Source organism: Stenella coeruleoalba (genome assembly GCF_951394435.1).
Source record: "Stenella coeruleoalba genome assembly, chromosome: 2".
Lineage (NCBI taxonomy): Eukaryota > Metazoa > Chordata > Mammalia > Artiodactyla > Delphinidae > Stenella > Stenella coeruleoalba.
This window is the reverse complement of record NC_137147.1, coordinates 107,851,661-107,867,896: the sequence shown is the minus strand read 5'-3', so window position 1 is coordinate 107,867,896 and position 16,236 is coordinate 107,851,661. Positions and strand designations below refer to the sequence as shown.

General features: G+C 38.3%; 1 protein-coding gene across 1 annotated transcript in view; it reads left to right on the top strand.

The window, feature by feature from the left end:
• The window catches only part of ADAMTSL3 (ADAMTS like 3), a 526,198-nt gene that overhangs the window by 270,662 nt on the left and 239,300 nt on the right, over positions 1–16,236 (top strand). The window contains 1 exon segment of the mRNA XM_079912635.1: positions 3,395–3,522. Within this exon segment, the coding sequence (XP_079768761.1) occupies positions 3,395–3,522 (128 nt within the window).

Here is a 16,236-nt window from a genome sequence, read left to right as displayed (position 1 = left end):
GCTGCTGGCATCAAAGGGGAGAGATGAGAACTGGGTTGAAATCGGGGATATTATTGCTACTCTTTGGAAAACGAAGAATGATGAGAAGGGCAGGAGGACTGGCTGGTAGGAAATAGCAGTGGGGTTTCAAAGCAAAATCTGACCATCTTCATGGCCAAGGAGAGGAGAAAAACTCAAGGAACCCTCTTGAGATGTCAGTTTCTCTCTGTTTTCTTAGGGGAAAAATATCTTACTGATTCAACCAAAGAAACGAAATGTCTGCATTTATAACTTGCCTATTTTAGTTATTTTAGAATAAAGATTCTTTTTTTTTCTTGTAAGTAAAGGTGGAGAAGTTATGGAAAGAAACCTGACTCTAACTATAAACTGAACAGATGGGATAGTGGGAATAAAAACAAATTAAAACAATATTGCAAAGAACTCTCAACTTTCATTTTAAACTATATATGATGATGTTTTTCAACTTTTCACATTCAACCTATCAGTATATCGAGTGACAAAATGAAAAATCAATTTCAGCTGTGTGTATTTTAAACGTTTACCGAAATGATTTGGACTCACCAACCTAAAAGCCCAGATGAGTGTATTAAACTGCTTATTGTATTTTTTATGAATTCAAACTTTATTTTATATTACATTATAGACAGGACACAGTTCTGTTTGGTGACGTTTAGTGTAGAAAATCGAACTGAACAGTGGTCTAATTAGAACAGTAAATAGTATGGGTTTAATTGGCCCTTATTCCCGATGACAGACTTGATCAGTTGCCAGGTATTCTTTCCTTTCACTTGACTGTTGCTGAAATATTGCCTCTAGTAGGGCTGCTTACTGTGCTTTAAATAGGTAGCTTGGTAAGAAGCCAGGAAACCTACTGACTGGTGAGATATGGATGAAAATTATTGGAAAATCTCCTCCTTGCTTCCAGTCATTATTTATTCATTTCACATTTGAAGGTCCTTTCTACGATCCCTCTCTTAATTTAATTTTTTTTTTTTTTTTTTTTTTTGGTTGGATGAGGTAACTTGGCCTAAGGGCTTAAGGAAATCTGTGCAATATCTAGTTGAGTCCCATGCTTCGGTTTATTAGTATGTCAGGGTTTCCTTCATAAACTCTCCTGGTTTCCAACTTAGAACTCACCTATTAAGTCCTGTCTGACTTGAGCTTTTCTGTATGTCAACAGGATGTGGTTTTGTTTGTTTCCTTGCTTGTTTTCAATTAAAATATTAAAGTGTTGGCTTAAAAAAAAAGAACTTAAAATTCAGAGACAAAAGAACAAAAGAATTTTAAATTTCCTGGCACCTGGAAGTAGCCACTGCTAACATTTTAATTAACCTCTTACTCATTTCCCTAGGCATGTACACATTTACCTGTATTAAATATGATATAGGCTTACATTCTTCTCTAAAGATTGCCTTTTACCCTCAAAGGTTTTTTTTGTCTGCGTTGGGTCTTCGTTGCTGTGCGCGGGCTTTCTCTAGTTGCGGTGAGCGGGCTACTCTTCGTTGCGGTGCACAGGCTTCTCATTGCGGTAACTTCTATTTGTTATGGAGCGCGGGCTCTAGGCACCTGGGCTTCAGTAATTGTGGCACGCGGGTTCAGTAGTTGTGGCTCTCAGGCTCTAGAGCGCAGCCTCAGTAGGTGTGGCGCACGGGCTTAGTTGCTCCGCGGCATGTGGGATCTTCCCGGACCAGGGCTCGAACCCGTGTCCCCTGCACTGGCAGGCGGATTCTTAACCACTGCGCCACCAGGGAAGCCCCCTCAAAGTATGTTTTAAAAGAAATTTCAAAATCCATAAAAGTTCAGATAAAACTAACATCTATTATAGCACCACCTGGCTTCATCGAGTTGAACTTTTTGTCATAGTTGCTTCAGATCTTTTGGGGGAGGGCTGGGAGGGGAATAAAACGTTCTGTTGGCATTCCTCTTGTGTCCTTCCCCAACAGGGTGCACGCCGAGTCGTGCTCCCTCCATCCTTAGAGGCAATTTGGTGGGTTTTCTTCCAGCCCACATACTTGTACTTTTACTACAGCATTCGTGTGGATGTTCATATACTTACTCCTTTATCTATAGGTGAAGAGGGAGAAAATGCTATGTGTGTTTTTATTTTAATGTAATTCAATCTATCAGTCTTTTGCTTTGGGGTTTTCTACCTTTGTTGACACATCTAGGACACTCTTTGCTACATCAAGCCTGTATGACTTTTAATCTATAGCTTTTTTTAGTATTTTATGGGTTCAGCATTCAAAATATTGATTTCTGGAATATCTCTGAATTCATTTTGGTGTCTTTTGTGAAGAAGTTATCTATTATTTTCTTTTAAACCATTCATCACACCGACTTGGGGTTCTATGTGATGTCCTTATACTTGGGTCTGTTTCTGGACTCTTCTCTTTCTTACCTTAATAGATCTGAATGCTTATTGCTTTGCCAATTCTATACTGTTTGAATTGAGGCGATTTTCCTCTAATTTTCCTTCTTGTACAGTTTTTTCTTGGCTCTTGTAGACATTTACTCCACCAGATGAACTAAAGTTCTAAAGAATCATTTTGTTAGGGTCTAAAAAAATCCCCTTTGGGATTTTGATTGGAGTTATCATAAATTTATAGATTAATTTGGAGAGAATTAACATTTTACAGTATTGAGTCCAGCTGTTTAGGACTACGTGTTTCTCCATTTATTCGAGTCTCCTTTAGGCCTCTTTGTAATGTTTTGTACATCATTTCTTTTCATATCTAAATCTATCTATATATTTAAAATTTTTTAACTACCCCTGTTCTCTTTTCTTGAGAGTATCTTGATATAAGTCAATGGTGGCAAGTTCAGAAGACAGATTAATACAAACAGCATTCATAACTGAACTTTCTCTATTTTCTTGGACCCTGAAGCTTTATCTACTTTGTTTTCTTGGGGTGAAGCCTCTCTCAGGAGGTTCCACAAATCCTCCTGCAAAATGGTTTCTTTAGAGTAAGCACCAGTCTATATGACAGACAATGGAGAGAATTTCTTAGGTACAAGCTGGGACCCTGCTATGTAAGTTATAAAAACAAAATAATAGTAATAAATATTATTTATATTTAGCCAATTTATTTAAATTTTGGAATGATAAAATTTCAAATTTAAAACTGAGCTTGGAAGCCATCTGGATGAAACCTTCGTAAGATGGAAAGGTACTCATGTGTCACGAGTTTCCATATAAAACTATCGTGTGTGTGTGTGTGTGTGTGTGTGTGTGTGTGTGTGTGTGTGTTTTAATGTAGCCATTCCAAAACAATGCATTTTTAGGCAACTTTAGTGTTTGTGAACAGCTTAGAGTAAGACTCTGGAAAAGCTGGGAAAGCTTTTGGGATATTTCTAGCATTTTGTCTATAATTTATTGCATTTTTTCACTTTACAGACTTCAAGAAACACTCGTTCGGATGAAGACAAAGATAGTAACTGGGATGCTTGGGGTGACTGGAGTGACTGCTCCCGGACTTGTGGGGGAGGAGCGTCCTATTCTCTGCGGAGATGTTTGACTGGCAGGTAAGTGGTGGCTTTTCCTGTTCTTCTCTGTGGGGTGTCAGCACCTTTGGATGGGTGAGGTTGGGAAGACAGCTGGGCTTCTTGGCTTTGGAAGGTACCATGATGGTGGTGTAAGTTACCAAGTTACCATATTTAAATAGTAATCGCTACATTTTCATGAGTGTGGCCATACCCCTCCACATGAGACTCCCAGCTTGCAGCAGCTGGGGCACTCCACACTTTGGGCTTTAAGGGAGGGGAGGCCGGCATGATAAGTCACTGGCCCAAAGTTGTTGAGACCTGGGGTAAGAGGTCAAGTCTTCTGTGTTCTACCCTTGAGTTGTTGCCATTTTAATCACTTTCGGTTCACTTTCTCTGAGCAACCCATTGATTAAGAAGGTAATGCAAGGTCTGTGCTCCCAGCTTAGAAATGTTTATGTTAAGCAACATTTGTTAAAATGTAAGATCAGCTTCTTAAAAAATAAACGTACATTGTAAGAAACCCACAGTTATCATTGCTCTTGAGACAATTTGAGGTAATTCTTCACGGGGTAGTGTCAGTCCCAGCCAAGGATTTTTACCTGAGCTCTCAGGTAAGACAGAACCCCAAGTGGATGGAACTGGATGTGCTGGTTCTGGACAAAAGAAGACTCCAAGATCATGGCAGCCAACTTCAGTTTGGGGATGTTGTCCAGTGAAAGAGGGAATGGCCGTTCCCTGAATGTGTAAGGTATAGAGCAGAAATGCTCTGGATTCCATCAAGGTCGCTGTGTTATGGCATATTAAAGAGTGACCACATACATTCTCCTTTTTCCTTGAGACAGCACAGAGCAGGGCAGATGTGAGACTGTAGACATGGCCTTTGAGAAGGAGGTCTCTGAGTCCACTCCAGGAAAGCATGGGAAGGCTTCTGGAGTTAGTGTTGGTGTCATTATTTTAGGGCAAGTTCTGACTCAGAGCTTGGAACCCTAAGTAAATGGTTGCAGAACTGAGTCTGGGGATTAGTCTCGCAATGGCAAAGTGGTATAGCTGCTTCTTCTGTGTTACCTTGGTGAGGAAATAAAGGCCCTCTAAGTGTGTCATACCGTATGGATGTTGCATTGTACCGGGATGTATTTATCCTGGTGAGGTTTGTAATAGGGGGCCTTTGTTCCTGTGGGCAAGGGTCAAGGAGGGTCTTCTTAGGTAGGGAGCAAGTTCTTACCCACCGCTGGTCAGTCATTTGAGGGAGAGGTTTCCAGCATGGAGACTGGCATGGGAAGGTGAGATTTTGGCATCCCAGTCCAAATCTGAGGGATCTGAATAATTTGCAAAGAATGGTAGGGTTCAGGTGGGAAAAGAGTGGGGTTTATTTGTGTTTGTCTTTTCTTTATGGTATATACCTCCCCAGTCACCAACTAAATATAAAAGCCAAACCCCTCATATTAGAGCATTTTATGATTCCTTGACATTCATCCCTCATGCCCTGCCCTCAAAATATAAAAATCCATATCCTGTGATAAATGGCAAGGTAATTATCAGGAGTAATAGAAGGGATGAGACTACTTGAGCTCAAAATTTTGAGCTCAGTCAAGGTTCTATTTGAATCACCGGTATCAATGGTCCTTATTCAGCATCAAGCATCACTTAAACAACAAAAATTCCATAAATTCTACTTATCCACTGGCAAAAGAGATAAAGGCAACATTTTTAAAAAGGTGGTATGGGGCTTCCCTGGTGGCGCAGTGATTGAGAGTCCGCCTGCCGATGCAGGGGACACGGGTTCGTGCCCCAGTCTGGGAGGATGCCACGTGCCGTGGAGCGGTTGGGCCCGTGAGCCGTGGCCGCTGGGCCTGCGTGTCCGGAGCCTGTGCTCCGCAACGGGAGAGGCCGCAACAGTGAGAGGCCTGCGTACCTCAAAAAAAAAAAAAAAAAAAGGTTGTATGTACTTGTATCTGTTAAAAAGATTTAGAGGAATATATCAATATTAAGGACCATGAATGGCCACTTTCATCTTGTCATACAACCAAAATGCTTCCATGTCTGTTATTTTACTAATTTAAAAAATCACTTTGATTTTGCCTAGAATATGACTTTGCCAAGTGATCTATCTCAGTGTGTGTGTGCATTTGTGTCTTCTGTTTCCTAACCGGGGTCGGCTGCTACTGGAAAGCCTCTGGGGTAGGAAGGGCTACTGCTCAGCCCCTTCTACCTTCTCTGTACTTACTCAGAAAAGGAGATTTGGGCAAGAGGAGAGGAGAAGGAGGAGGGGAGTTCTGCCTTGATTTTAGTGACCAGGTATTGACGTTCTCTGGTTTAGTAGGTGTTTAAAGCCAGCTTCATCTATCGTGAGCACTTTGATGGATTTTTCTGAGACAGTGTCTCCTCCTTCCCCCCCAGTCCCTTGGGATCCTTGCCTGCAATTCGCTTGAGATGTGGTATTCGCAATCCTCTGACTTGGTAACATTGCTCTTTCCTAATCTTGGACACCTAGGCATACTCCCAGCTTCTTCCTGTTTATGTCTACTCACCCCCTCAGTGGCTGTCTTGGTATGTTCGTTCCTAAGACAACCCCATGCTGGCTCTCTTGCATGCGGCCCACATCTGGTTCACTGGGAACCCTCCTGTGAACTTTGCTAAACAAACTCTCCAGTTCTAGGAGCCAATGCAGCAACACCTGCTCTGCTTACACAGGCCACTGCAGCTGAGCTCTCAGCCCTTAAATTTCTCAGGTGTGAGTTAGACACCAACCAAGTGCAAGAGGCACGTGTCAGCTGGTGCCCCTAAAATGTCTTCCTCTCAATTGGGAGTTCGCAGATTGAAGCCCTCATCCCTTCTCTTTCTGTTGGAGCAGGGTGAGGGGGTAGGATCATAGCGTAGATTTGTCAAAGAAATCTTCAGAAATCCTTATACTATCTAAGTCTGCAGCTCCAGGATGCTTTTTATGCCTTGGTGTGGGTAAGGAGTTTAACAACTGTGAGTTAAACTAACACAGAGCCTGTCCTCATGGTTCTTATAATCTAAGGGGACAAACAATAAACAAGTATGTAATCGAATTATGTGTAATTAAAATTTGTGTCAAGGGGGTAGATAATACCTATCCAGGGAAGTCCTTTGTGCCGAGGGTCTATGCTGAGACCCAACTGCTGAGAGGAAGTCAATCATATGAAGGGTGGAGGGTTATGGGACATAAAATCCAGATAGTGAGGCCAGCATATGTAAAGGTGCTGGAGCAGGAAATGAAAAGCAGCTTTTATGCCTGAAAGACAATAGACAGGGGAGAAAGCAGAATGGGCCAATGTTGAAGAAGAAGGTAAAGAATCTGATTCTCAGACTTTTGGATTTCAAATACTAGTAAATTGTTCAAAAAAAGCATATTTGGAACTAATATAGGTTGTCAGTTTTTTATTTGGTCAAATAAAGACAAAAATAAAAACAAACAAAAACTCACCTGTGGTCTACCATCACAGACTTTTCAGGAAAGAATTACAATCAGAATCTTTTCATTTTAACATTAAAAGGTAGGACATAATCTTAGATTGAAAGACCTGCCTTTAAATTGAATTCATGTAGCTTTATAAAAATTTACTTTTTTGCACTTATTTGTCTCACTCCACTTTGGACCATACTTTGGATGTCATAAAAACTATTACAGATATTAACAATCTAGTGATGGGTAATTGGGAACCAGAAATTGAGGAGTAAAACATAATCATGGACTTAGAACTTGAGACTGCAAGATCCCTGCAAGTAAGCGATATGCAGAAAAATGACTTTATCTGAGCCACATTTTTCATCCTAGTATTCACCAATTTTTAAGCAGTAAGAGGCAGAAAAGCCAAGCAGAAAGCAGCTGCTAAGAGGCTGAGAAATTAAGCAGATTTATTGGCAGTTTCATAGTCAGTTTCAAATTTGAGTTCAAAGCCCTGGTAAACATCTCAGGTGATCAGTTTGTATCCATGAAGGACTATACCCTAGGAGAAAGGGAAAACCAATCCTAAATAGACTAGATATTACAAAGACTGAAACCTAGTCTTGAATTAGCTCAACCCTAATTTGAGTAATAAAATTTGTTGTTATTCCATCCTTCTCCAAGAAGCTTTAAAAAAGACACCCTGGAGGAAGATGACACCAACCAGAGATTATACAAGTTTTTATAGATCATGCCAGTGATTCAATAAAACATTGCCAATCTTACCATGATACAAGAGCAAGAGGAAAAACAGATTATAGAAACAGGTACTAGAGTTATTGGACCTGTGTGTTAACAAAACAAAACAAAACAAAAACCCTGTAATAAATATTTACAGGATTTCACCAGAGAACTGGAATCCATAAAATTGAATCATATGGGAATTTGAGAATAGAAGCAAGTGATAACTAAAATTATGAACTAGATAGTTGGCCATAATAGCAGATTAGAAACAGTAGAAGAGAGTATTGGTTTGTAGAAATATCCAGGCTAAATTATAGGGTGGGGGGAAAACACAGAACATAGAGTAAGGGATATATGGAACAAGATGAAAAGGTCTAAACCATGTATAATTGGAGTCCTAAAAGGAAAAGAGAGATAGAGAATAGAGTAGAAGCACTATTTGAAGTGATAGTAACCAAGAATTTCCCAAAATTTCCAAAAGTTATTGCTGTAAAGATATCAAGCCACAAATTCAAGAAACTCTGCACACCCTAAAGAGAATAAATATGCATAAACACATTATGGTAAAATCTTAAAAGAAGCCAGAGAGAAAAGACACATTACCATCAAAGGAGAAAAGATAATGTTGACTGCTAACTTCACATTAGAAGATAATGAAATTACCTAACATCTTGAAAGAAAATAACTATTACAATGGAATCCTCTGTCTAGCAAAAATATCCTTCGAGTGTGAAGGTGAAATAAAGATGTTTTGAGACAAACAAAAACTGAGATAATTCTTTACTATCTGGCTTGTGCTAAAAGAATTGCTAAAGAGAGTTATCCAGGTAGAAGGCAAAGGATCCTAGGATCATTATTAAAGAAATAACAATTTTTTAAAAATCTAATATGTTTATATGTATAATTATGTGTATGTATGTGTGTGTGTGTGGGGGGGGGTGTGGGGGTGTGGGGGTGTTTATCTCCAAATATCAGGGATCTAGATTAGAATTAGGGTTTTATCAAGTCCTTTGTTAATTGAGTTCTCACTCTCCATGGGAAAAGTGCCTTTCTTCTGTTTGGGTAAGAATCATTGCTTTAAATCTATTGCAGCTTTGTATCAATATGGAGAATGAATAGAAGCTGCAGTGGAAGGCATTTGTGGGAAGGAACATTGCCTTTCTGCTAATGAATTTTTGTGGCTTTCCTTTATTTGGAGATAGTCTCTGCAGTACCTACATTTCCCTTAACCCTTCCAGAGTACCCCAACCCATACAGGCACTGAGTGTTTCACAGGGCCCCCAATCCAGTTGGATCTTATATGCGTCTACATTTTTGTCTTACACGGCATTGATTGCCAGGAGTTCTGGCTACATCATCTGTCAGTTGAATTTAGTGAGTATTGGTGGGTTCTCCTGTGGATCCGTTCCACTTACTTCAAAGGCAGCCTTCTCTTTTGTGTATAGTGAATAGTATATTTGTATACCATCCTTTAATTTAGTCTTGTTCACATGCATGTTGAAGTTTCTGGCTTGTGTATAGCCTGTATGAATTTCCAGCTATGGTGGAGAGTTGTTGACCTATTAATATACTTTGTTGGTCATTTCACTAGGCATTTATAAGGGGGAAAGAGCTCAATATATGTGCTTGACTTACCATCACTATTTAAAATCTTTCATTCTTTCTTTTCTTTTATGCTTTTTTTTTTTTGGCTGGAATTTTACCTCTGGTAATTTGGAAATATATATATCTCCTGTTTTTGTATTACTGATGATTAAATGTAAGATGTTTGAAAGCCATACTTTAATAATTGCTTTATAACTGTCAATGCCAATAATAAAATGCTAGTTTCTTTTGATTTCTATTTGTAAGCTGATGCGTATTTTATGCTTTTCTTCTTCCTACTCTTTGTTATTATAATCTTGGATCTTATACTCCGTTTCTTGGCACCATTTATTCCCTTTATATCTTTTCTTTCATAATCATATTTCAAACTATCGTTGAAACTTGTGTTTGTGTGCATACATTATTTCAGTGTTCATTGTCAGTATTTTCAGTTCTTAATTCCGAATCACTTTGTTTGCAGGGGTATGTTTTGAGCTGTGCTTCTGGAATTTTAATGCACATATGAATCACCTAGGGATCTTGTTGAAATATAAACTTTGATTCAGTAGGTCTGGAGTGGGATCCAAGATCTTTCATTTCTAACGAATCCCCAGGTAATGTCAATGCTGCTTGTCCATGGACCACACTTCAAGCAGCAAGACTTTATAGCCTTCTTAATTTCAGGAAAAAGTTGTGGGTCTTATACTTTATGAGTCCTTATATAATATATCTGAAAATGTCTTTCTCTTGACTTTACACATAAACAGTGAATGGCTTATTTGGGTATAAAATTCCCAAGACACAAATTTTCCCTCTCAAGACTCAGAAGTTCTTTTTCCATAAAGTTTGATATACAGTGTTGCTCACAGACCTCTCAAGCTGGCTTAATTTTTTTGTCTTCTTCGGTAGATAACCTATTTGTTCTGCCTGGCTGCCTACAGAAGGCTGTATTTTTCCCTTAGAAGTTTTACAATGTTGCATCTAGCTATCAGTCTCTTTTCATTTATTTTTCCTTGGCACATGGTGGCCACTTTTGTTGTACAGATTTAGAGCTTTCTTTATTGTAGGAAAAATTTTCTTCTCTTGTATCATTTACTGTTGGTTCTTGCCTCTTTATTCTGTCCTTTTCTCCATGAACACTTGTTATTTCTGTTTGTCTTCTACTTTTACTCTAGTCACTTTCATCTGTTGTTTATTTTCCTGGGTGTTTAAGTGTGCTTTTCAAGATCCTTGCCACTTGAATTTTTCTCTGATTTATTTTCTAATGATGTTTCAAAGTGCTGCTATGGTGTATTTGTTACCTTACCTTCTTTCCTTCATTTTAAACCTGGCCCTTCTTTGTGCACCTATTGTCTTAATCATCTGCATCTTATCACGTATACTTTTGTGTCTTTTTTCAGTGTGGTATCTGGTTAATTCTCACTTATTCTTCAAGGTCATCCTCATTTAGGAAACCTATCTTGACATCTTGGTCTAAATTTGATGTTCCTCTTTTGTGCTTCCTCTTATTATACTCCTTTTAGGGAAGGGACATTTACTTCACCACTCTAAGGTCTAACATCTAACATATGATTAGGACCCACACATTATTAATTGAATGAGTAAATAAGTGAATGTGTGCTCACCTATCACTTCACATCTTTTGCCAATGCTCTTATTTCTGCCTAGAGCATCCTTTTTCTCCTTTTGGTTGTTAACAACACGTAGTTGACCTTGGAAAGTCCTTTGAATCTCCATTTCTTCCTTAAAGCATTTGTTGGCAGTTTCTACCATTTACTAGGTTAGGTGCAGTTCTTCTGTGTTTCTATAGGATCCTGTGAACGTACTTTTATCAGAGTGTTTATTTCATTGTGTTGTTTTGTTATTTTTCTATTTCCACAATTGAAAAAACATTTTAGGTGGCATAGATGGTGTCTTTCTTCTGTTTATTCTGTGTCCAACATTACTACTGGTGTTTAGAGGAAATTTAGTATATTTTATTCTATAAATAAATAGGTGAATGAATTAATAAATCCCAAGACTGATAAAAAAGCCTGCTTGACTACAGTATGGGTCTGTGGGATAGGTAAGGATGCGTAATTTTGTGAAGACTATTGAAAGCTATGTTGGAGGATATAGACTTTTGATGAAGATATTTTTTTTAATTTTAATTTTTGTTGATTAGTTTTTAAAAGATGTTTATGTATATATTATTCAGATATTAGACTTACTGTTTTCCTCTCTTTGCCCATTTGCCCTACTTTCTGGGAGATTTGTCTAAACTTATTTTCCAATTCTGTAAGTATTTTCTCTCTCTCTTTTTTCCTCTTTCTCTATTTTCTTCTTATATATTTTTTGTTCCTTGAATTATTTTTTTTAACAAAAGCAGTCTGTCCCTGATTCTCAGATGCAGTATCTTCTCTTTTATCTCTGAGCATATAAAAAGACTTTTGTGGGGCAGGGTTGGGGGGAGTTTTCTTTTCCCTGCATAGTCTCAATTCTTTCCAAATTACTGTTTTCTGTTTTGTTTTTGTCACTATCTTTCATGTAGAGACCTTTCTAAGATTTCTGGTGACCCTTATTTTGTTTTGTTTTGTTGTTGTTGTTGATGTTTAAGGAAAAGAGTTTCCAGCTTAATTTTAAGGAGATGTGGCTGGTCTATCTGATTGCCTGATGATGTTTTTAGGTATTTTATTTCGGGCTGCTCTGATTTCTCAGACAGAGATCCTCTGATTCCAATATTCTGGGAACCAAGTAGGGAAGAAAGCTGGGCTCAAATTGATTTATAGGTTTATTTCACTCAAAATTCTAGCAAGGTTTTTTTTATGTAGATTAAACAAGATTAATTTATATGGAAAGGCAAAGCCACAGAATACCTAAAACAATTCTGAAAAAAAAGAGTAGAAGGAATCAGTCTACCTGTTATCAAGACTTATACAGCTACAGTAATCACAACTGTGGTATTGGTGGTGATGGCACCTAGATCAATGGGAGAAAATATTTGTAAACCACATATCTGATAAAGGACTAGGATCTATATTAAGGACTTTAAAAAATTAACAATAAAAACCAATCCAATTAGAAAATGAATAAAAGACCTGAACAGATATTTCACCAAAGAGGATACACAGATGTCAAATAAGTACATGAAAATGTGCTTATTGGGCTTCCCTGGTGTGCAGTGGTTGAGAGTCCGCCTGCCGACGCAGGGAACATGGGTTCGTGCCCCGGTCCGGGAAGATCCCACATGCTGCGGAGCGGCTGGGCCTGTGAGCCATGGCCGCTGAGCCTGCGCGTCCGGAGCCTGTGCTCCGCAACGGGAGAGGCCACAGCAGTGAGAGGCCCGCGTACCACAAAACAAACAAAAAAATGTGCTTATTATCACTAGCTGTTAGGGAAATGCAAATTAAAGCCACAATCAGACATTATTTATTACATACCCGTCAGAATACCTTTTTTTTTTTTTTTTTTAAGTGACAACATGAAATGCTGGCAAGAATGCAGAGAAACTGGATCACTCATACACTGGTGGTGAGAATGCAAAATAGTACAGCCACAGGCAGTTTCTTAAAAAAATAAACATGCAACTAACCATACAACCCAGCAGTTGTACTCCTGGGCATTTATCCCAGAGAAATGAAGACTTGTTTTCACATGAAAACCTGAATGTTTTTAACAGCTTTACTCATAATATCCCAAAAATGGAAACAACCCAGATGCCCTTTAGTGGGTGACTAGTTAAACAAACTATAGTATATCCATACCATGGGCTACTACACAGCAGTAAAAAGAAATGAACCACTGATACAGGCGATGACCTGGATGAAGCTCCGAGAATGATGCTGAGGTACAAAAAGCCATTCTCCAAAGGTTACATACCATATGATCCCATTTATATAATATTATTAAAATGGCAAAAATTATAGAAATGGAGAACAGATCAGTAATTGCCTGGTATTAAAGAAGAGTTGGGGGTGGTTGGAAACAAGGTATGACTATAAGAGGCAACTTGAGGGATCTTTGGGGTAATGAAAGGGTTCTGTATTCTGACTGTATTAATGTAAATATCCCAGTTGTGTTATTGTAACACAGTTTTGCAAGATGTTATCATTTGGGAAAACAGGGTCATAGGATTTCTTTTCATTATCTTACAGATCAATGTGATTTACAATTATTTTAAAATAAAGTATTCAATTTATTTTTAAGAACACCTAGAAAGACCAGGTAAAATAGGGCATAAATCTTTTTTAGGTAAAGTTGAATGGAGCGATATTCCATTTTCATGGATAGGAAGGCTAAATGTGGTCAAGATGTTGGTTTCTCCCAACTTGATCTTTAGATCTAATGCAATCTCGGTCAAAATCCCAGCATAATATTTTGTGGATAACAGCAAACTGATTCAAAAGTTTATGTGGAGAGGCAAAAGACCCAGCATAGTCCACGCAATACTGAAGGAGAAGAGTCAGAGGACTAAAACTACTCGACTTCAAGACTTACTATAAAGGTACAGTAATCAAGACAGTGTATTAGTCTTAAAGGGATAGACAAATGGATCAATGAAACAGAACAGAGAGCCCAGAAATAGACCTCCATAAATGTAGTCAACTGATCTTCGACGAAGGAGCAAAGGCAATACAATGGAGCAAAGATAGTCTCTTCGACAAATGGTGCTAAAACTACTGGACATCCACATGCAAAAAACTGAATGTGGACACAAACCTTACACTAACTCAAAATATATAAAAGAACGAAATGCAAAACACAAAACTATAAAACTCCTAGGAGATAACCTAGGAGAAAACCTTAGATGACCTTAGGTATGGCAGTGACTGTTTAGATGCAACACCAAAGGCATGATCCATGAATAAAATAGTTGATAAGCCAACTTCATTAAAATGAAAAACTTCTATTCTGCAAAAGATAATGTCAAGAGAATGAGAAGACAAGCCATAGACTTGGGGAAAATATTTGCAAAAGACATATTTAATAAAGGACTGTTATCCAAAATATACAAAGAACTTGTAAAACTCAACAATAAGAAAACAAACAACCCAATTAAAAAATTGGGCAAAGACCTTAACGGACACCTCACCAAAGAAGGTATGTAGATGGCATATAAGCACATGAAAAGATGCTCCACATAATCTGTCATCAGGTAATTGCAAATTAAAATAATGAGAGACCACTATACACCTATTGGAATGGTCAGAATCTGGAACACTGACCACAGCAAATGCTGGTGAGGGTGTGGAATAACAGGAACTCTCATTCATTGCTAGTGGGAATGCAAAATGGTACAGCTACTTTGGAAAACAGTAAGACGGTTTCTTACAAAACTAAACACACTCTTACAATATGAGTGAGTGTTCATGTTCCTTGGTGTTTACCCAAGGTAGTTAAAAACTTATGTCTACGCAATAACCCGCACACAGATGTTTATGGCAACTTTATTCATAATTGCCAAACTTGTAAGCAACCAAGATGTCCTTCGGTAAGGTGAATTGATAAATAAAATGTACATCCAGACAGTGGAATGTTATTCAACACTACAAAGACATGGTCTATCAAGGCATAGAAAGACATGGAGAAAATTTAAATGCATATTACTAAGTGAAAGAAGCCAATCTGAAAAGGCTGCATACTATATGATTCCAACTATATGACATTCTTGAAAAGGCAAAACTATGAAGACAGTAAAAAGATCAGTGGTTGCCAGGGGTTAAGGGTCAGGGGTGGGGGTGATGAGTAGATGGAATACAGAGAATATTTAGGGCAATGAAAATACTCTGTATGATACCATAATGATGGACACGTGTCATACATTTGTTCAAACCCATGGAATATCCAACTCCAAGCATGGGCCCTAATGTAAACTATGAACTTGGGGTGATTAGGATGCGTCAATGTAGGTTCATCAGTTGTAGCAAAGGCACCACTCTGGTGGGGAATGTTGATAATGGGGGAGGAAGCTATGCATGTGTGAGGGCAGGTGATATATGGGAAATATCGGTGCTTTCCCCTCAATTTTGCTGTGAACTTAAAACTGTTCTAAAAACATTGTCTTAATAAAAAAACAGTGAAGTTGAACATACAAGAAATTAAATGAAATCTACAGAGCCAAAAAACAAAGAGCAAACTGAGGGCCAGACCAGTAAGTGCATAACTGATCTTGTGCCTACCCTGGGGATGGAGATGGGATTTACTGGTCTCTAGAACTCAGGCTTTTGAGTTTTAATTCCTTCACAGTCACAGGAGATCAAGTCTTGTGTGTATAGGAGGCACAGTGTAGGAACTCCAGCCCTAATTTAAAGACAGGACTGTTGAGGTCTATATACTTGCTAAACAGATGGACTGGAAAAAACTAAAAGCCCTACATCAACATAGGGAATTTAAATATATTGGTCTCAACATTAAATGAAAAAATTTTCCACTTTGGAACAATGGACCTACTCTCCCAAGAATTTGAGGTGCACGCATATTGATCTCCATATGTTGTATATATTGAGTTGGATGTTTATATCCCATTTGATTGTGGAAGCCTGGAGGTGAGAAATTAATATGAAAAGCAGTTTTGTTACCCTTGACAGCCCTGAGGTTACTGCAGTAGTAAAAGATACGGAGAGACGGGTCACCAAGCCAGGCTGTATAGGATTCCTATCCCTATCAATAGAGCCCTGCTTATGATAAGCTTGCAATCTAAAATAGATAATACACATGGAAATATTTGCAATGAGTAAGCAGCAGCCGGCACAGCATGGAGTATTTAAGAGAGAAAAGTCATACAGGTATCTAATTCGATGCAAAAGTGGCATTTGATAAAATGAACACATTCATAATTGAAATGAAAAATCTTCTCACACTAGGAATAGAGATGTACTCTCTTAGTCTATAGAATGTTACTGCATTTTCTTTAACATTAGGTATGAGATGAGAATGGCTACTGTCATTGTTCATATTCATTATTGTACATGAGGTCCTAGTCAGTATAAGGCAAGAAAAAGAAATACCAAGTATAACAATTAGAAAGGAAGAAGCAA